This window comes from Pterocles gutturalis, unplaced genomic scaffold (genome assembly GCF_000699245.1).
Source record: "Pterocles gutturalis isolate BGI_N339 unplaced genomic scaffold, ASM69924v1 scaffold10816, whole genome shotgun sequence".
NCBI classification, from domain to species: Eukaryota; Metazoa; Chordata; class Aves; order Pterocliformes; family Pteroclidae; genus Pterocles; species Pterocles gutturalis.
The window spans coordinates 9,110-30,481 of NW_010103089.1; the positions used below are offsets into that span (position 1 = coordinate 9,110).

General features: G+C 53.9%; 1 protein-coding gene across 1 annotated transcript in view; it reads left to right on the forward strand.

Annotated features, from left to right (window-relative positions):
• CRHR1 (corticotropin releasing hormone receptor 1) overlaps positions 1 to 17,118 on the forward strand; it is a 26,030-nt gene extending 8,912 nt beyond the window's left edge. Inside the window, exons 3-13 of the mRNA XM_010086555.1 lie at positions 7,768 to 7,887; positions 9,281 to 9,366; positions 10,436 to 10,542; positions 10,967 to 11,087; positions 11,423 to 11,576; positions 11,829 to 11,889; positions 13,091 to 13,163; positions 14,246 to 14,331; positions 15,413 to 15,548; positions 15,745 to 15,786; positions 16,978 to 17,118. Coding sequence (XP_010084857.1) covers positions 7,768 to 7,887; positions 9,281 to 9,366; positions 10,436 to 10,542; positions 10,967 to 11,087; positions 11,423 to 11,576; positions 11,829 to 11,889; positions 13,091 to 13,163; positions 14,246 to 14,331; positions 15,413 to 15,548; positions 15,745 to 15,786; positions 16,978 to 17,118 — 1,127 coding nt within the window. The remainder of the gene's footprint in view (positions 1 to 7,767; positions 7,888 to 9,280; positions 9,367 to 10,435; positions 10,543 to 10,966; positions 11,088 to 11,422; positions 11,577 to 11,828; positions 11,890 to 13,090; positions 13,164 to 14,245; positions 14,332 to 15,412; positions 15,549 to 15,744; positions 15,787 to 16,977) is intronic.
• Positions 17,119 to 21,372: the final 4,254 nt, after the last annotated feature.

The following is a 21,372-nucleotide window of genomic DNA, read 5'->3' on the forward strand; positions in this document are numbered from 1 at the left end:
GAGATGGTTGTGGCCAGGGCTCAGGCAACATGGGTGACACCAGCTGGGTCACGGGCATCTCGCTCCTACTCAACACCCGTACATGGGTTTACATCCAGCTGGGTCAGGCCCAAGCCATATTTGTGCCAAAACTGGTTTATAGCTTCTATTGAAGGCGTGACTGGGATGTCACCTCAGCAGTGACAAGTCTGGGTCAGTGACAGGTTTTGAGGGAGGAAAGGTGGCTGAGGGAAACAAGATGAGCTCACAGGGACAGGGAAAAAAGTCCTCCCCAGCTCAGGGATGCTGCAGAGTTCATTTTCCCACGACTGACTAAAGCCCAGAGCAGCATCCGAGCAGTCGCCCAGCCTGCCCCCGTCCCTGCTGCTCGGAGCAGCGCAGGGTGATGGATGGCTGCGGAAGCCCGGTGCTGACGGATGGCTGCCCGCCACATGGCTCCCATTAGCAGCAGCGTTAAAAACTCCTTTTTAAAAAATAATTACAGCTTGGCACCAGCTGACTCAGTGCCTGGCAGAGCCCAGGGCACCGCAGCCCTGCAAGGAGAATCACCAGAGCATCCCCAGCCCGAGAAACGGAGGCAGAAAGCCGAGGGAGAGCCGTGTGGCACGACCCAGGGCAGCAGGCTGGTCCTACAACCTCCTTGGGCTTGGCTTAGGGCTTTTGTCACCCGCTGCTGGGACCTCCTGAGCCCAGGGGAGAGGGAAGAGACAGGGCAGAATTTCTGCAGTGGCACTGCTGATGGATGTCCCCTGCAATTGTCACCACCCTCAAGCAGTGGGTGCTGCTTTCTGCAAGGCTTGGGCTTTGCTCAGGAGGGATTTATTAGCGTGGATCCCAGCAGGATTTAGCTCACCTCTGTTCCCATCACCCTGGGACAGGGGAACACAAAATGCCAGGCTTCAGATTTGCAAAATCTCCGGTGCCTCCGTGCATCCGAACTGTTATCCCTGAGTAACTCATTAATTTGGGATGGGGCTGGCACATGGGAGAGCTGCTTCCAGCTTGGGAAAGGGGCTTAGAACAAGAAGGGGAGATGAAAACGAATTGTCTGGTGTCTGCTGCTTGGTAAGTGGAGCTCAGCGCCAGCCCTCATCCTTGGGGTCCATTTAAGCCCTGCCTGAGTCAGGCAGCGATTCCTAGGGAGGGCTATTTACAAAACTGGAAACTTTGTTTTGAGGCTATTTAACACGGAGAGTTGTTAGGATGACGCTAATGAGAATTGCAGTGAGGCCGGGAGATTTAATTTGTTAATATCTGCATAACCCTTGGGAAATGGCACATGTCGATATAACGGGAGCCCAGCGGTCCCCCAGCGCGCAGCTCGGCTGGATGCACAGCATCCTTCTTCCAAAAAATAGCCCAGCGTGGGCTCTCCTCCTCTCTCAGGTCACCAGTCCCCTCAGTATTTAATCTCACACTTTTTAATGAGGATTCACGGCTGGACAGGGATATCACCAGGGTGCCAGCGCTGTCCAAGGCGCATGCACCGAGCTGGAAAGGTCTCTGCTCCCAGCAGCGTGGTGGAGAGAGACCCCGGGGTGATGCTTGCCGGGCTCATGGGGTGGGTGCATCCACACACAGCTGGCCTCCCCATCAGAAATGCTGCTTTCCTTGGTAGCATGAATATTCTCTCCTCTGGGGAGAAATCATATCAGGCTGGACTTGAGGTCAATGTGGTGCTTTAGGAAAGTCAGATCAGCTGCACCCCCAAACATCTGGAAGCCAAGCAATTCCCAGATGAGCTAGAAAGGGAGTGCAGTGAGGATCAGCACCCCTCATCCAGGGTGGATAAGTGCCTGTCCTGAGGGCTCCCAGCCTGCAGATTGCTTCAGACCATGAATTTGTTTCCTGGTGATTTCAGCTCCCCCAGGGTCTGTGCACAGCTGCTTCTCGCCTTGTGCTGCCACAAAGCCCTTCGGGGACAGACAAGGTCATTTCAGCCACCGGGGCAAAGCATCCCCCTGCAGCTGTGGGACCGCTTCCCATCGTGGCACTTCCCTGGGGAAGAGGGGGGAATCTGAGCAGATGGGAAAGCCTCTTCCTAATTCATCGGTGAAGCTTTTCCAAAGCAGCCCAGCAGAAAGCACTCGAGCGGAGCGAGCCCAGGGCGCTCACGGGGTTGTTTTGCCGTTCGTAGCATTTAAGTCTGGATCAGCCCAAGGTGTTGGCACCCAATGGCTAATAGCCCTGGCTGGTCCTGGCTGCACGATTCACTCCTTTAAGCTGTTAAACTGTTATTGCAATAAAAATCATTATCCTCAGTCCTGTGTGCGTGCTCAGAGAGAGGGGAGCACGGCTGATTCCTTCCCAGGACAGAAATGTTTCCTGCCACTGCAAGTTCACCTGAAGCAAAGGAAAATGACACCAAAGTTAGGGCAGAACTGAACAGAAATGCTTTTTTTTTTTTTTTTAAACTGAGGCTTTTTTCAAGGAGGGGAAGGGAGCGTAGCTTTGCATTTAAATAAAGCAAATCAAGTTGGTCCAGATACAGCGAAAGCCTGTGGCTGAGAAGCACAGGAGAGCGGTGAGCGATGAGCGCATTTCCTCCACCGGCGCTTTATCAGACAGGTTTGGAAACACGTTTCGCAGCGGGTGACAGTGTGACCACGAGGCTTCCCACCCGCTGCAGCTCGGCTCCCCAAAGCGCTGACGCTGCTCCCGCAGTCGCTTCTCCCGCCGCTGCCGTTTCATTCACTCCCTGACTCCCCTGGGGAGAAACGGGGATTTAAATTCATAAAGGTCAAATTAACAACATCAGCGCCTCTTCTCCCTTCAGCCTCCTTGGCATCTCTCCCACCGAGGCAGAAATACGAACAAAGGAGCTGAGCAGGGGCTAAAAAGGCAGCAAGGAGTCCTGGTGGGGACTGAGCACCGAGGGAGAGCGATGATACTGGGACAGGTTTGGGACCGAAATGTTTGAACTCACCTATCTGGAAAAATATTTGTATCAATAAAGCTATTCTCCTCCGTCATCGAGGAAACAGGGATGTCAATGGAAACTTGTTTATATTCATAGATGCTATTGCAGTGGAGGAGGGAAGGTGAAGAGGTTTTCTGGTAGGGGACAGTGTCCTGGCACATCTCGGCGTGAGCGGCAGCTCCGGCAGTTAAACGGCACCTTGGGCTGGATGCAGTAAAATCGCTGCCAGCTTCTCTGGTTGTAGCCAAATTAGAAATCTCTGCTAGGAAATCTCTGTTGGGAATAACACAACTCCAAACCCAGGGCATGTCAGGAGAACAAGATATATCCCAAACCCAACCCACTGCATTATATATGCAATAAATCTATATGCTCCACATATACATACGTGGATCAGTCTTATGTGACGACATTGAGCAGATGCATCAAATACCAATGGCAGAAGCTAGATTCGATGCCTCCTATTTATTCTTCTCCAGAATAGCAGCGAAGACCCAAGGGGTGATGGTGAATAACAACAAGCCGAAAACTCATTACTAAGACACTTTGCTATCATAACGCTTAATTAGCCTGTGTAATTATTTTACATTAAAGATCATGGAACTTGAATGCTTGGGAGGATTGCTGGGGATTTTTCAAGGACTGGACTCTTGCAGAGATAAACAGAAAGTGGAGGTAGGGTGTGAGCAGGGATTGTGAGGTTTCTGGAGATACTCACAGTGGCTCCCAGCCACGTTGAGTCCCCAGCCCTGGCTCAGAGGGAAGGCAAGCAGCTCTGCCACCCCAGCACCAATCCCGTGTTCACATAAATTGTCCCCCAGTGCCATTTCCCTCGATGCCTCAAGGCGTTACTCAAGCATTTAGCACCCGGGTGGCTCCGCAGCTGGTTTCCCCTCCTAGGTACACCAGAGCCTTCACGTAAGAGCATCCCCCCCAACAGCCCTTCCTTTGGGGCAATAAGGTGTGAAATGGCTCCTGCCCCAGAGGGACAAATGAGCTTTTGCATTCTGGCCGCAGCAAGTGCGTTTTGATGAGATGTGGAGGTGAAGCCTGGTTACCAAAGGCAAATGCTGCAGCAGGGACACCCTCAAGGAGCCGGAGGCTTCAGCCTGCTTGAGAGGCAGCGGCAGCAGCCTGGTCACTGAGGACATCCGTGGTGGACAGAGATAATTGCGGTTGAGTAAGAGCTCAGGACTGGTAGAGATAGGAGCTAATACCTTTCAGCTCTTAGCCTCCCGAGACACCCCAGATAAATAACCGCGTCACTCCCGAGCACAGCAACGAGCTGTCATTCAGATTCCCATTGTCTCCCCTGGCCCCTCTGCATTGCTTCGCTCTTTGAGCAGCCGTAGTGATGCTGGAGGCACGGCAGCAAGCTGGAACGCTGCATGCGTGCAATGCTTTGCCGGCTGTGAGATGAGGATGTGGTTACTGGCATGGTTTTGTCAGCACAACCTTTGCTTGAGTCATCTTCATCCCACCCTCGCCTTGGTTTGATGGTACAATAACGCTTCAGACCTCCTGGCATCAGCTCCAGAGCACCGTGGCCACGCGTCTGGTGGTACTGGCCCAGGATGAACGTGCTCCATCCTCTTTAAGTTTGCTCAAAATTTTTTTGGCAGATAAGATGGGCCTGGGGGGCCGTGCCCTGCCAGGCTGCTCATCGTTGCCTGGCTTGAGCTTGGAGCCATCTCAGGGGCCTCTGCGAGCGCTGGGAACAGGCTGGAGAAGCATGTTTTCTATAAACAGGAGGGATATTGCTATCGTTATCCTGAGGCAGTTATTGTGATATAGTTGTCTCAGTGTCAGTCCCTGGACAGGCACTTTTTTTATTTCGGAAGAAAGGAAATGCTTTATATTGCTTCAAAACAGCACAACCCAAAAGGCAAGAGGGTGAGAAGGGATTTGAGTGACTTCCCCTGTGCCACATTCCCCATCTCAAACCAGGACCAGCTCCTTCCTACCCAAATGCTGTGTTGCTGCGTGGGAGGGATCTGAATCGGGGGGGCTGGGTGTAGGTAGGAAATCCATTGACCTTTCTTGCTGGAAAGCTGCAAAGACCAAAACCGTGTCTGTGCAGCCAGCGGTGCTGAGAAAGCTGGAGCAGAAATCTGCAGAACCCAGGAGAATAATCCCCCTGCAAATACGGATGGGCTGCAAAGCAGATACAAGAGCATTTAGCACTGATACATATAATTTCCATGCTAAACAGTGCTGTAAATGCCGGGAGCCGCGTGCCGCTGGGGAGCAGCTGGAGCAGACCGTAGTGCTGGGCAAACTGGACGTCGCAGCCCACGGCACTCTTTGCCTTTGCTGTTTTCCTTAACCCTTCCCCAGCAGAAGATTTATTTTTTTTTCTTGTTATATGCTGGAGAGAGCAGAAAGAGCAGCATCTGCTTTCTACAGCTTTTCTTCATCCACAATTTCTCAGTGCGAGCCCGGGAAAAATATTACAGCCACCCACTAGATTAAAATCTGGTGGGACAGACCTCAAAATGCTGCCTGCAGCGGTGCTGGGGCAAAGCCTGCAGTGCACGGGGTGAAGTCCCAGGAGCATCCTGCAGCCTGGCTGAGCCTGACCTCTGCTCAGCCTTCAAGCCCCAATGTCACCCCACACCACAACCCCGACCCCCAGGATGAGGAGGGGGCTGAGGTCCTGGTGATGCTGCTCCACCTTCACCCGCATCCCTGCCGCGGTGGGACCGCAAGACCATCCACTTGGTTTCTCATCAAGTGGGTGGTCGTAGCACTTCAACGAGAGCACGAAGCAGCTTTACATCGCGTGCCTTGGAGAAATGTGGAGATACTAAATCCAGACTTGAGCAGATGTATAACAGATCAATGCCACCTTTGGCTGACCACGTAATTTCTGTGAATTTATCTTGGGTTTGGTTATTAACTGCATTGCTGTGGTTTTTCATTTATTGATGCACAGTACTGTTGCTGCCGCTCTCTGGCTCTGCAGACTTTCGTTTGCTGAGTCTTGCTGCTTATCCTCCCTGAGCAGCCTGTGTCTGTGCCCCAGCACAGCCTCTGGGATGCAGGAGGGAAACGGAGGCACGAGGGGATGGGGAGAACGTGGAGTTTGTGGTCAGCCCCAGCAGGAGGGTTTTCAACAACTGCATGAGCTGCTCTGGGCATCAGCACTGTGCAAGCCCCATTTTTCTGCGCTGGGTTATTCCAAGCAAAGCTTTTCCTACTCCAGATATTCAAGTGGTTTCTCACCTGGTTGGATTCCCAGGTGGCTAACGGAGAGCACTTGCAATGTAACTTTGTCCTTAGTTAAAGCAATTACCAGTTGTCTCTTCTCTACCTAAATGAATATTATAATAAAATTTTAAACAGCGACTTCATTTTCTGTGACCCTCTTTTTGTCTGTCAAATTTAGGTCAAAACAACTAAGGAGCTCAACAAATGCTAATGAATGCAGATAAGCACAGACAACGCACACCACGCGTGATTAAATGCACCTTGTTTCCTAAGAAATACAGACTTAGAACAGTTAACTTAAAGGGAAGGTTGCCCCAGCAACCGTACACATTAGCACAGCTAAAAGCAAAGGTCATTGTTAAAATTAATTTCTCACTACCAGCTATGGAAGGCGGAAGGTAACGCTCATCACGCTGTGATGCTTCCCTAGCTCACACGCTCGGAAGTTGTTTTCCCTTGCAGGGACATTTGAAGAAAACCCTCCTTTTCTTTGCACTGAAAATTTGCTCTGAGAACATCCCAAGAAACCAAGGAGCCAATTTTTTTCAGATCATCAATGAAAGCAAATATTCCCCCATGAAAAATTTCATCATATTAATAACAAAATATTTTTGTTTTTTCTGTTCAGTCGCTCTTTAACCAGCTCTATCCACAGAAAGTCTCGGGAAAAGCATTCAAATAACAGCCGTCGAGTCTGGGTGGAGAGGAAACGCTGTGTTCTCACACCCAGAGAGCTGCGAATCGGGGCGGTTTGCTTTAGGAAATGGCAATGTCTGTCTCTGCTCCGGCAGCACAAACATCTCCGGTACCCAGGAGTGGTTTGCATGGAATTCTGTCCCATCCCAGGGTCTGCTCCCATCCATCTGCTGCCTGTCAGGGATTGTGTTATATGGATAATACAGTCCTTGGGCTTCCTACCTCGCTTGGAGATGTAGCTGGGACATATTTAGCTACAGTACATGTTGTTCTAAATATACACAAATGATACATAAAAAAGCCTGCAATCTGGCCTACCTAGTGCCTGCGTTAGCACGCTTGTGTAGCTGGGAAAAGCACACGAGTCCTGCTTGAGATCTGAAATCACAGCAGCAGACTCAGAGCTTTTTTTTCTCAGGAAAGGCTGGAAGAGACCAACGGGAATGGCTGGGAAGGAGATCTTGCAGCTGGGGGGTGTGAGAGGGTTGGAGGGGCTCTGAGGAGCATCCCACCAGCACCAGGCTGCGACTGGGAAAGGGAAAATCTGGCTTCTTGCTGGCCGTTGCAGGGCTGGATGTCAAAGTCATGGTTGAAGAAGGGAGCAAGGCTGGAAGACCAGAGCCAGGGAACCTCAAGCTGACTTGAGAAGCTGGGTCAGAAAATCAGGCTTGTGCCAGAACTGGGCTTAACCCAGGTTCACAGACAGGACCAAGGTGATGGTCATGGCCAGGATGGATCAACCAGCCCTTGGGGAGTCTTGGCACAGACCCCATTCGGTGTCTACCATGAGGGTCTTCTGGGGGTTGAGCCTGCAGCAAACCATTGGTTCAACCATGGCCACAGCCCCACCTCTCCAGGCAAACCTTGACCCTTCAGCCGCCAGGAGGTGGCCCACAGTGGCCCAGAGACCTCCACTAACCCTCTGCCCTTCTTCCCCGCAGGTCCCCAGTGCAATGCCTCAGTAGACCTGATCGGCACGTGTTGGCCCCGGAGCGCGGTGGGACAGCTGGTGGCTCGCCCCTGCCCCGAATATTTCTACGGCGTGCGGTACAACACCACCAGTAAGATGGGCAGCACTGGGGGGATGTGGTACAGAGCTCTGGGTACAGAGCTCATTGGGGGTGCTCTGTGGGATATGTCCAGTAAAAAAAGAAAAAAAATCCTCATATCCCAATTTTTGGAAGGGTGGTTTCACAGCAGTGGCATAAAGCAGGTTCTCCTGGACATGCCACCAGGAAGGGGGAGAGGGTTGATGTCCCCATCATGGGGACAGGGGAAGAGGAGTGAGCCTGCCCGGCCGTTGGAGGTGGCACAGAGGTTCACAGCCCCCAGCTGAGCAAGGATGGGGGGACCTTGTGGCTCATCCCCCTCCTGGCACGGGTGACAGCATTGTCACTGCCAATGATGTACTGGGAGCAGGGGACGAAGCAAAGACACTTGAAAAGTGCCCAAAGCCATTCCTAGCACATGGTTGAGTTTCTGACCACCCAAGCGCTGCTTTTGATGAAAGAAACATCTTGCTTCCCCCAGGAAAACATCAATTTTTCCATCCTACACGTTTCTGCAGCAGCAGAAGACTGCATGCATACGGCTCCTGCTTTGTGGTGCCTCTCACGCCGTTGCAGGAGTCTCTTTGCATTAATCCACGCTTGTGCCTGCCTGAGAGCCATCCCCATCCCTGTCCCATCCCATCATCCTGCTGAGGCTCACAGTCTCTCCCATTAATTACAGAAGCTCATCGTCGCCCTGGTGCTGGCATCACCCCAGTGCTGATGCTGATCGGAGACTGCTCCGAGGCTGTCGTGGCCGTTCCTTCCCAATTAGCCTCGCCGCTCGCTGTCCTTGCTGGGAGGCCACGAAAGTTCCTAATGCAGGGAGAGAAGTGAAAACTTCATACTTCCATGGCCACAGCGCTGGCAGGATGGCACATGATTGCTCCAGCAAACTGCACAAAGGAGGGGAAAAGGAAAGTCGAACTCCTGCTGCTCCCACTGCATCCCAGTGGCGGGAGGTGTCGGGGTCCCCCAGAACTGGGGGGCAGAGCTGGTGCAGACCCAAAGCCCTTGAGCGAGTGTGAAACATTCCAGGGATTTTGGTTCTGACAAAGCAGCATCTGAGGTGGCTTCAAAGCAGAAGATTTCACTGGCTTGATGCCACTGACCCCTGCGTTAGTGACAATCACAGAATCCCAGGATGGTTTGGGTGGGAAGGGACCTTAAAGCCCACCCAGTGCCACCCCCTGCCATGGGCAGGGACACCTCCCACTAGCCCAGGTTGCCCAAAGCCTCATCCAGCCTGGCCTTGAACCCCTCCAGGGATGGGGCATCCACAGCTTCTCTGGGCACCTTGGGCCACTGCCTCACCCCCCGCACAGGACAGAACTTCTCATGGGGTCACATCTTTATGCCCATCCCCATGCCCCATTAACCCTTCGGTGTGCACCTTCTATTGCAGACAATGGCTACAGGGAGTGCCTCGCTAACGGGAGCTGGGCAGCGCGCGTCAACTATTCCCAGTGCCAGGAGATCCTCAGTGAAGAGGTAGGACCTCGGTGGCCCCTCAGCCGAGCTCTGGGCAGGAGGGTGAGGGACAGGCAAGGGAGTTCTGAAGAGCAACAGCATCCAGGAACGGCCCAAGGAAGCTATGAGGCTGGGTGTGCAGCAGCATCCCGGTCTGTAAGATCACATGCAGCATATATACCATATATGCATATATTTTTCCCTGCCAAAAATAAAGCCAATTCTGTTTCCTTCCCTGTTAAAAAGCCAAGAGGATTTGCAGTGTGACTTCTCCTGCCCCCAGGGCTCCTGGGTGCTGATCAGCATGTCCTCCAGCCCCATCACCCTCCTCCAGCTCCCTCCCAACACAAGCACTCAGTGCAAACCCCATCCCTCCCTACTGGCAGTGGAACTAAGAAGACATTTAGGAAGCTGAAAGGGATAAAAAAAAGGGGGATCAAGAATTACAAGCTCCCCTGAGTAGGTCAAGCCACCCCTGGAAGCAGAGGAGAAGAGATACAGGCTGTTCATTTGCAGTGGATAACCACCTCTGGTATTTAAGATGCTGATATCTCTTGCCAGGAATGGTTTTCTCACTCAGTTAATTGCTAATTCACAGGTTGGATGAATGCCTAACAGCAGGAGCGATCAATTAATTTAATTATCACTCACACTTTCCCCGAGATCCCCTGCTCCCTCTGCCCAAATTCATCCCAGCCTCCCAGCTGCCCCCAGGGCAATGGGGAAGGAACTGAGACATCAGCTGTCACATTGCTGGATTACAGCAGGATTCCCCAGACCAGGGGCTGGGGATGTCCCAGCGCTGAGCTGGGGTGATGGAGGGGCAGCAACCATGAGCTGCCCTGGCATGGGTGGGATGTGAGCCCTTTGCAGGGCCAGGTTGGTGCCTCTCCTGTCCCCATTAGCTCCATCCAAAAATCTACGTCCCCTTCCATCCACATCTCCGCTGTCCTGCACCAGGGCTTCCGTTGCTTTCTGCAAAAGGACCCCAGATTTTCAGTGCAGCTCTCGGAGGGGATGTGGTGGAGCAGGCGGGCTTGTCGTGGTACCCAGGGCTGCTGCTGACCCCCTCCCCATTTTCCCCCATCAGAAGAAGAGCAAGCTGCATTACCACATCGCCGTCATCATCAACTACCTGGGGCACTGCGTCTCGCTGGGGGCCCTCCTCGTGGCCTTCGTCCTCTTCATGCGCCTGCGGTGAGTGACCTGACCCAACCCAACCCAACCCTCTGATGTGCTCCTGATGGGGGGACGAGCTCAGGGAGGTCACTCCATGGCCCTTGGGATGGGGATGGACCCCCACCATGGCCCTTGGGATGGGCAGGGACCCCCCCCATGGCCATTGCTCCCCAGTCTGGAGGGATCATACTTATCTCTGGGTTATTTTCCTCTTGCTGCTTTTTCAAAGCAGTGGGTTATGGAGGCAGAGAGTCCTCCTTGGTGCCTTCCACCTCCTGGCCCTGGTCCTGCCCACCTCACCCAGGGCACGGCCCCAGCCGCTCATCCTCAGGGTCCCAACAAAGACCGTGAGCCCCACAAACAGCCCTGTCCCCCAGCCCACACGTGGCCAGTCCCCAGACACCCCCTGTACTCTGATGGTCCCTCGTTCCCTCTTCTCCAGGAGCATCCGGTGCCTGAGGAACATCATCCACTGGAACCTGATCACAGCCTTCATCCTGCGCAACGCCACGTGGTTCGTGGTGCAGCTCACGATGAACCCAGAGGTGCACGAGAGCAACGTGGTAGGTGCAGCTCTCCCTGGCTGGGGGGTGTGAGGAGCTCGAAGATCCCAGAGATGAGGCCACCAAAGCAGCTTAAGAGGCCAAAGAGGGCTGTCCCGTGGGTGGTGGACAAGCCAGGCTTAGGAGAAACCCAGGTTCAATAGCTCTGCTGGGGTCTGTGTCACTCCGTGCCTCAGTTTCCCCACTGTATCCTGGGGTAATGTTGTGTCTTTCCACAGCAGCACAGACCCACTGAAGAAGAAGCCATGGCCATTCTTGGGACATGGCACGGGTAGACTGTGCTCTGAATAGCTCTGCTCCTCACCCTCCATGTCTCCTCCTAATCCCCTTGGCAGGTCTGGTGCCGCTTGGTCACTGCCGCCTACAATTACTTCCACGTCACCAACTTTTTCTGGATGTTCGGCGAAGGCTGTTACCTGCACACGGCCATCGTGCTCACCTACTCCACAGACAAGCTCCGCAAGTGGATGTTCATCTGCATCGGCTGGTGTAAGCACCCGGATTTCCCCTTCACCCCCTGGCTCCCCAGGGGTCTAGCAATGGGTGATGCCCACCTCCACCCTCTGCTCCAGGTCTTCTTGCACCCAAATAGCTGCAGAAAGTCTGCCAGGAGGAGGAGGAGGATGGGTTTTCCATGCCCGTATCACCTGGGGATTTACCCTGTGTGAAAAAAATCCCCGTTGCAGCATCATTTGGTGGTGACATTGCACCCCTGAGACTCATCTGTGTGTTCACCTGCAGGTATCCCCTTCCCCATCATCGTCGCCTGGGCCATCGGGAAGCTCTACTACGACAACGAGAAGTGAGCCTCATTGCTCTCGTTCTCCTTTCTACCCCAATTCCCCAGAGATCGGTTGTGCCAGAGGCTGCGGCAGGCACGGATCCTGCCTGGAAGGTCTGGCGCAAGGCAGGGTACATGGAAAGGGTAGGAAGAAAAAAAGAAAAGATTCTTCTGTTCTTTCTTTTATCCCACCTTTAGGCTCTCTGCTGCACGAGCCCTGCCTGCAGCCGCCTGCTGCTGCCTTTTTTCTCTTCAAAGGGCAAATAAGGTTTTTTTTTAAGGGGGAAAAGGCAAGATTAAGCCGGAGCTCCTACAATGTGTTTGCTAAATGGAGCTGGGATTTAATCTACCAGCAGCTCTATAAACTCCCACCATCTGAGCCATTCTCTCAGAGACTTGCTAATAGAGGACTTAGCAGGCACCTGAGAGTTCATCGCACGGACCGTGAAGTTGAAAGGAGCCGTTTAGGTGAATGGCAGCTGGTCTTGTTTTTTGGTGCTCGTTTTGCCCTCTGACTTCAGCAGCCCTGTGCTACGCACGCAGGCACAGCTCCGGTTTAACAAAACCCAACAAGGTGCTGCCAGGACACGGATAGACCTGCGTGAGCCCTCGCCGGGTTTACTGGGGACAGAGCCAACCCGGACCTCAGGGAGAGTGGCGATAGGACGAGGGGTGAGGGTTTGAAGCTGGAAGAGGGGAGATGGAGATGAGATGTGAGGAAGAAATGTTTTCCTGTGCGGGGGGTGAGGCAGTGGCCCAGGGTGCCCAGAGAAGCTGTGGATGCCCCATCCCTGGAGGGGTTCAAGGCCAGGCTGGATGAGGCTTTGGGCAACCTGGGCTGGTGGGAGGGGTCCCTGCCCATGGCAGGGGGTGGCACTGGATGATCTCTAAGGTCCCTTCCAACCCAAACCCTTCTGTGGTTCTATGACCTGTGTGTGGGTAAGGTTGTCCCTGTTTATCCTACAATAACCAGTTCCCACATCCATCCAGGACCCATAAACACCCCCACAAGCCCCGAGTACCTCCCTGTCCTGGGTTCCTGGGGAAGCTATTCCATAGCGGCTACAGCAGCTGAAGTTGTGCCTTCATCCTATGGACAGTGACTTACAGAGACGGTACAAGGACAGGAGGAAATCCAGGTCACTCACACTTCAGGCTTGTCCCCAACACCGCACGTCTCTGACACCACATGTCCCCAACACCACTTGTCCTTGCCTTGCAGGTGCTGGTTTGGGAAGCGAGCAGGTGTTTATACCGACTATATTTACCAAGGTCCCATGATCCTGGTGCTTCTGGTAAGAGCAAAGTGACCTTGCTTGTCAAATACAGGGTCCTTCCCATCCGCAGGTGGGATAAGGGTAGCCCTGCCCCACAGCAGCAATGCTGCTCACCCTGCAAGCCTGGCTTCCTTCACCCAAACTGTACCTTGAGCAAATTGGGGCACCTAAGCCACAATGAGAAATGGTGTGCACGGATCCTGCTGGCTTGGGATGGGCTAGAAAGGGAGCCCGGAGATGTCATTCTATAGGGATGCTCCCATCGGCAGGCTCCCACATGCATCAGTAAGTCCCTCCATCCCTGTCCTGGCACTATTGGGGTGCAGGTGGGTGCTGTGCCACGCAGCAGCCTGGGGACCCCAACCCCATTGCCTGATCCTCATCACTTTGCTCCTGGCCCCTGTCTGGGCTACAATGCTTGTACCAGGGGTCATATAGAGCATTGCTGGGGCTTTGCCCTTTTGGGAAAGGAAAGAGAGGTGACAAGTCGCAAGCAGCAGTGCTGGGGATCCAACCTGTGTTTGCAGGAGGAAAGCCATGCACGCAGTCCTGCAGCTTTTCCTCCCTCCTTGCCCAGCTCTGAGAAAACCCAAGGGAGCACTAATCACCAGCACCAACCAGCCTCGCTGAATAACTGAGCCTGCTTCTCATTTCCCAGCCCATCAGGTAGCCAGGCCACTTCTCATTTGTGTCCATTTTGCTCAGCTCCCCAGGCCACCCTCCTGTGCCCTTGTTAGCGGTTCGGTGGCCAGGAGAGTGGCCAAGCAATGCTGTGATGGCAGCCACTCTCCCAAAATCTCTTCAGCTGCTTTATATTCCTCCTCCCCACCTGCCTTTGTAATTTCACCCCTTTCTCTAGGGCTTGCCATTCCTCCCCCATCTCTTGGTGTGCCCTGTTCCCCCTAAAAACTCCTAAATCTTATTGCTAAACTGCTTAAAAAATTATAAATGCAGAACTCCCATCCCAGCGCATGGAAGGCAGTAGATCAAGTCAAGAGGCAACGTTCCTATTTTCCTTGGCATGACCCATTGCCTTCACTGCAGAAACAGGAGGAAACTCTGGGGGAACAGACACTAAGCAGGTGCCCTCTTCCTTCCAGATCAACTTCATCTTTCTCTTCAACATCGTCCGAATCCTCATGACGAAGCTCCGAGCTTCAACCACATCAGAAACAATACAGTACAGGTAAGAGCGTGACTCGAAACTGCATTAGCATGACTGGGGGGACAAGAATAACCCCATCAGCCAAGTGTCAAGGGGATGGGAGCATGGAGAGACATCTAAGAGCACCTCAAATGCTTTTTGGAGACACATGGATTGCATGTGGGGTTGTTCAGAAATCCTGGCCAGTGAGAGCTTTGTGATGGAGCACATGGATGGCTGGATTTTTGAAGGTTCAGGAGGTTATAAACAGTTCAGTCCTGCTTAAACCCAGCAAGGGACAGCCCTGGAGGGCTCCTGCTCACCTTAGATGGTAGCTTTTGGTAAAAAGCTGATGGATCTTTCGCTACCATGGCTGCTCCCCTGGGGAAGCTGCACGCACGTGCTGTCCCATGGTGTGCCAGCCCGAAGATGCTCATGTCCTCGGTTATTTCCAGCTCCTCCGTGCCATCTGCCAGTGCGTGTTGGTAGCTGGGGCTCTCCTCCAGGCCAGCGATGCAGCACAGGTCCCAGGTCCCATCTCTGCCCAGCCCAGACCTGCCAGGGATGATTTTTTGCTGTGTTCAGCTCATGTTGGAATCTGTTCATTAATAGGATTTTTAATCAAAAAGTGTTGACTCAGCATTGTTGTTGTCCCCTAATCCAAATGAATGAGCTGCCAAGCCCTGATCCTTCCTCTCGTATCAGCGCTATTACTTTTCACAAACTGCTCTTGTAATCTCATCAGGAAATGATATCAAATTAATTAGCTGAGATAAGTTTTTCATAAACCCGTGTTGAAGGGTGTGAATTATTTTACCTTCCTTTATTCCTTTTTAATCAAGCCCTAGACCAGCCAAGCAATCATTTCACGCCAGCTGAAGGTCAGGCCTCCACTATCCATTGTCCTTTTCTGGATGGAGGAACCACAGAAGGTGCCCAGTGCTCAAACCAGCCCGGTCACCTGGGGACCACACTGGAAAACAGCTCAACTCTGCTCCATCCTGCCCCGGTCACTGGTTTGCCCAGGACCATTCCCTGCCATGCTGGTGTTGGGAATGGGATGGGGAGGGTCCCCATGCCCAGGGCTGCACGGCAGCAGCTCAGGTCCATGTTTTCTCCCCAGGAAAGCGGTCAAGGCCACGCTGGTGCTGCTGCCCTTGCTGGGAATCACCTACATGCTGTTCTTTGTCAACCCGGGGGAGGATGAGATCTCCAGGATCGTCTTCATCTACTTCAACTCCTTCCTGGAGTCCTTCCAGGTATGGTTCTCAGCACTAGCTTCCATCCCAGTTTGCTCACCAAGGGCCGTGAAGGAGCTGTCCTGTGCCTTGTCCCACTCCTGCCGCCTCCCAAAACCAGCCCTCCCCAAACCCCAGGGTTGCTCCAGAGCCCCTGGACCCGGGGGTTCCTGCTGGCAGTAGCTCCATGGTGACTCTGCTGCTTGTCTCCTTCCAGGGCTTCTTCGTCTCCGTCTTCTACTGCTTCTTGAACAGCGAGGTGAGCACTGGGGGTGCTTGGGGGGGGTCTGCGCCCTTCCTTGCAAGCAGATACCAGCTCAGCCCGAGGCTCTGTCCCTGCACAGGGCTCAGAGGGTGCTGGCACCCAGGTCCACAGCTGGAGGCATTTGCTGATCAGAGTCGGTGCGTGACGTCCAGCTCCAGGCACATCGGCAGACCGAGTTTGTGTCCAGATGGGAACGGCTGTGGTCGGTCTCCTCCTTTGGAGGAGGAAAATCCACCCCTGAGAACAGATGCTCTTGGGATGCACCCGTGTGATTTGGTGCAGCAGAAGGCCCCCGGGTCCCCCATCCCTGGGAAATCCTTCCCCAGGGTGACCCCTGTACACATGTGGGTACCTGGCATGTGGATGGGGACATCCCCCAGGCTCTGACCCAAAGCACAGAGAGCAGAAAGCAAAGGAGGTGTGAGCAGAGGTCAATCCTGGGGCCGATCATTTGGGCAGCTCCTTCCTCTGCCTCCTCCCAAACCCCCTGGCACCTTTGCTGACTCAGGAGAGTTTGCCCCAGACAAGCTTGCTTCGTTACCAAATCATAAATAATTGCTGCAAGAGGAAAAGGGACTGGACCAGGGCTAGCTGGTGAACCAGGAACATATCCCGCCACGTGGTCCTTCATCTCTTGATCCCATCCAGGCTGGCTGGGGTTGTGGGTGCTCACCCGACCGCACCATCGCAGCCATCTGTGTCCAGCGCCCATCTCCATCATCCCACGCTGCCGTCAGCGAAAAGGCATTTCTGCACCATCCACCTGCCACACAAAGCGCTTGGGCTGGTGTAGGGTGGAATTAATGTCCAAGCAATGCCACTAGCATGAACCAAAGAAGCCATAAAACCTCCCTGACTGTGGCTTCCCTCTCCCAGCCCCTTGCAGCACCTGATGTGAGATGCTGGTGAGCCTCCGCTCAGATTTCTTTCTCCCTCTTGTTTCCATTTTATGCTTAGAGGCACCATCGGTCAGGTTCATCTCTCTTCAGAGCTGCAAGGGCTGCATTTCACCGGCACCACATCCAACAAGGCTGGGAGGTGACAGGGGCTCCTGGGACCCTCCCTGCCCCTGCAGAGCTGAGCAGGGGTTTGGTAGCAATGAGAAAGAGGATGGCTGGTGCCTCTGAACAGCTTTGGACAGCCACACGGTGACGGAATGTCCCCTTCTCTGTCTCACCCCCCCAGGTCCGATCAGCCGTGCGGAAGCGGTGGCACCGGTGGCAGGACAAGCACTCTATCCGCGCCCGCGTGGCTCGGGCCATGTCCATCCCCACCTCCCCGACCCGCGTCAGCTTCCACAGCATCAAGCAGTCCACGGCCGTCTGAGCCGGGAATGAGCAGCTATACGGGATGGGGGAGCCGATGTCCCCCCTACGTGGGACCCCCGATGTGGCACAGCACAGGAGCCAGGTCCTTGCACCCACGAGCCTTGCAGAGGACGCACAAACTCACTGCAGCTATGGGGAACCCTACCAAAGCTCCTGTCCCACTTGCTGGAGCAGACATGTAGGACAGGACAGCTGAGACTCTTCTTTGTCACCTCCCTGCCAGTGGTGTGACCTGCTGGGATGGCAAGAGGAGCTGGAGGACCCCAGAGAGGTTGCAGCAGCCTCCCTGCCTCCATCCTGGACACAATGCCCCATGTCCTGTTGCTGCCCCTCTGGAGTTTGTCACCGCTTTGAGGTGACTGGACACCAGGACATTGCTGGGACAGCTTATGGGGCTAATCCCTTGGGAAGCTGGGTCAGCCTTCCAGTATGTGGATACTGGGATGCTGCTCAGGGGGGTCCAAAACCCTTGGAGTGGGGCCAAGCCCCCTGGGTTAACAGGGGATGGATGGAGAGCCCCGGATGGACTGCAGACGTCGCTTTACGTGGCTGTTTTTGTACCACGGGGGTTATTTAAGCCCTTCTCCTGCCCCTCACCATGTCCCCAGGAGGTCCCGTAACTGCTCCTTGGTCTGACCAGGTCATTTCTCATCTCGACACTGAGGATGTGAGGCAGAGCGATGGGGTGGGAAAGGGGAGGGAACCACACAGGGGACCAGGATGTGTCCATGTGGCTCTAAACAGCCCCACAGCGGGGCTTGGGCTGAAGGGAGGCGTGAGGTTTAGTTAACCCTGCGGTCCATCCCAGCCCAGGTGGGTCTCCAGGTCTTTGCAGAGCCCCAGACCTCAGGCTGGCCCTGTGCCTCTGCTTGGGGCTGGAAAGGCGAGGGTGAGCTGCGGTGAAACAATGGTTCTGCTCCCCAAAGGGACCCTGGGGACATGCCGTGGCTGTGCTCCCCTCCTCCCTGCCCCACTTTCACTGGTGCCGACGGGCTCGGTGCCGCAGCTGCTCCTTGCTTTGACGCAGGGGATGGGGCCAAACCGTTCCCGTGCTGGGGTTAAGTGCCTTGCAGGAGCAGCAGCCTCCCTCCCCACCCTGGGGACCACGGACCGTTCCCTTGCAGCCCCCAGCTCCCACCAAGCCCCTGGTCCACCTTGATGCCCTGTTTCATGTGGTCACCAAAAGCAGCTGAGCAGAGGGGTCCATGCAAGGTGGAGAGTTTTGCCCCAACCTCGGAGCCACGTTTTCCCCACCCTGTATGAGGTCTGGGGATGCTCGGGCAGGGGGAGGATGCCAGAGGGGTTACGGGCCAAGTCTGCTCTCTGCATCCCAGGGATTTTGCCACTGGGGCCCTGCAGGGTCTGGGATGAGTCCCTTCACACTTCCATGCCTCAGTTTCCCCACTATAAAGAACAGGCATAAGTATTTCCTGCCCTGGGGAGGTTTAAGCATATTTTAATTGTAGTACTGTGTGATTTCCTCAGGATACACCACCAGAAAGGAATAAAATCTTTCTTTTTTACTTTAAAGCGAGACATAGGCTAAAACCTCCAGATTCTTTCTTGAAAACATTCAAGAACTTCAATAGTTTGAAGCAAATTCCCCCATTTCCCTCCTATTGAGATTTCCTACCTGCATGTCTACTGTGTAGCCAAAACCCCATTGCCTCCAGTAACGTGCTGGGGGCAGCGACACCTCCCAGTATGATGGAGTGACCACAAAATAAAGATTTGCCTGCTATGGAGAAGGGGAAAAGCCCCAGGGAGATTTCTCATTGGACGTACAGGTGGTGTTACTAAAAAGTGATGCAATACATGTTCATTTTGGATTTTTTCAAAGCAAGGTCATTTTTGGTGGAAAAAAAATTGGAAATTGAAAAAACCAAAGAAAGAAACCCAACCAGGAGCATCTGTGTTCACATCCCTGTTTTTGCCTTCTCCTGCTGGTCTCCAACTGACATGACTTTGCTTTCTGTAGCTGGAGAGGTGTGTGTATTCTCAGCTTTGATTAAAATCACTTTGATTCCTCTCACAAGGACTTCTGGGCCGTGTTGGAAAAGCCATGACTTTTGGAAAAGACAACCCCACCATGACCCCTCCCCACTTTCCCCAGGAGCATTCTCGGGCTGCAGTGGGCTCAGCATCCCAGAGGCACCTGGACAGCGGGTGGCTTTTTGTCTCCTCTTTGCCCCAAGTCTCCATGCCCAGAGGATGGAGGTGGGATACAGGCTCTCCGCCATCTCATCAACACCATCTCATTTAAGGGAGGTGAGGAACGCTCCCTGTGGGTCTCCCATGCAAGTGCCATCAGGGCTGGAGAAACTCCTCCAAGTTTTCCGTGATGCTCCCACGTGCCGGCTGAGCTAAGGCAGAATAAAACCGTAATATGCTTCGCAGCAGGAGGCAGGGCCAATTAAACCTGAATCTCATTTCATACATCAATGTTTACAAGTGAAATTCAGACACAAACATCTCTTTCTGGTCAAGCTCTTCCGCTGCAGAATTAATTTGCTCATCGCTCAGAGCCTTGGAGAGCGCTGTAATTTGGTGAGCACCATGCACATAAATAATAATTACAGAAGATTGTATTTAAAGTTATCAAGTAATTCGGAGATTAATGACCTGCCAATCCGGTGCTCTTGACGAGGTTGTAGCCTCTTGAGATAATCCTGCATTGTTAACCCTTGGTGTTCTCCTGGCACTGAGAGGCAACGCGGGACCCCAGAGATGCGACCTCATGGTGCCCTGGGACATCCCAGACTCACTGGAGCCTCTCCAGCACACAGGGATGGAATTTAATTTAGCTTTTTCATTCGATTAACACATGAAACCTACCACAGAGGTTGCCCCCAGCCCTGGAGTCTTTCCCCAGCCCCAGCCCTACCACCTGGGGTCAGAGCTCCGGGGTCCTGCCTGCCCTGCACTGCATCCCCAGCACATCCGGAGCTGAAAAAAGGGGAAAACCTGCCATCCAGAGCCTGAGTGGAGGGAGGGAGAGGAAAACTCACCATCCTGACCCTCTGTGAAGGACATGAGCTTTCATCCCACCTTCCAGCCAGGGTGCCCTGGGCAAACAACCCCATTGCCAGAGCCAGGACCTCCCAACTGCTCCACCACCACGGGCATGATGTCCAACACTTGGAGGGTTTATAGCTTGTCATTAAAGCCAAGCTGGACTTTCATTCCCCTTCCTCCATCCTGGCTCAGACACCGTATTTCTGCCTCCTTGTCCACAGCTTTGGGCCAATTCCTGGGTGTTTAACCCTCTCTGCACCTTCCCAGGCTGGCAGCAATCCTGGGAGGGGTGGGCGGTGGGTAGGGAGAGGAAATCTCGTGGCGGTTTCTAGCCCGACAGGCTCATTTGTGGCTTTCAGTGCCGTCTGCCCCAAGATGCCTCTCGCCTGTGATGTGTCGTCCTTCCAGCGCTGCCAAACCCTCGAATAAATATTTCATCCTTTAATTCCTGTGCCCCCTCACTCGCTGCTCTCCCCCCAGCGTAAGCCTCCTGCTGACATTTGTCACCTCAGTCACAGTTAAATGGCTTTTAAAAGCACGTAGCGGCGAGAGACGGGCAGCTCTCTGCCATCCTCATGAAATTTTCAAAGGGCTGTATTTTTCCAGTTTGGAGGAAATTTAAAGATCTGCGATGCAAACGCAGCTCCCCCCGATCCCATCGGAGAGCCTGCCTGTCCACATGAGTCCACCCCCCTGGCTGGAGCCCTCTGCAATGCTCCCACGGGGATGTGTGCCAAGGGTTGTCCAGGTTTTCCAGGTTTGTTTGGAAATCGCTTGCAGCCCCTTCCATCCTGCTCCCATCGCAGTACCAGCACAGCCCCTTCAAAAGGGCTGGTGCAAGCACTGTGACTGAGCTGCCCTGCCCTCCTCCCTGCCAGGAAAAAGCTTCCATGGGAAACTCTTGCTTGTAGGCTGCTCCAATCTGCCACCGAGCCTTCTGCTAGTCAGGGAAACTGAGGCATGGATTTGCACTGTATCACATAAGGAGATGCTGGGTTTTGCCTGCTGAGCACCATCCTGCCAGACATCTGCTGCAGAGCATCCTCCAGCCCCTGTCATCTGGGTCTGAAACCTGCTTCAGGAGACATCAGTGTGATGGGGGGCTCAGGACCCTCCTCGGCAGCCCACAGCCTCCTTCTGCCCCAGAGGAAACCTCATCCTGACCCAACCTCAAACACGATCACCTTCTGCCCCAGCAGCAGCATCCATTCCCAGACAGCTTGCTGATATATCGAGC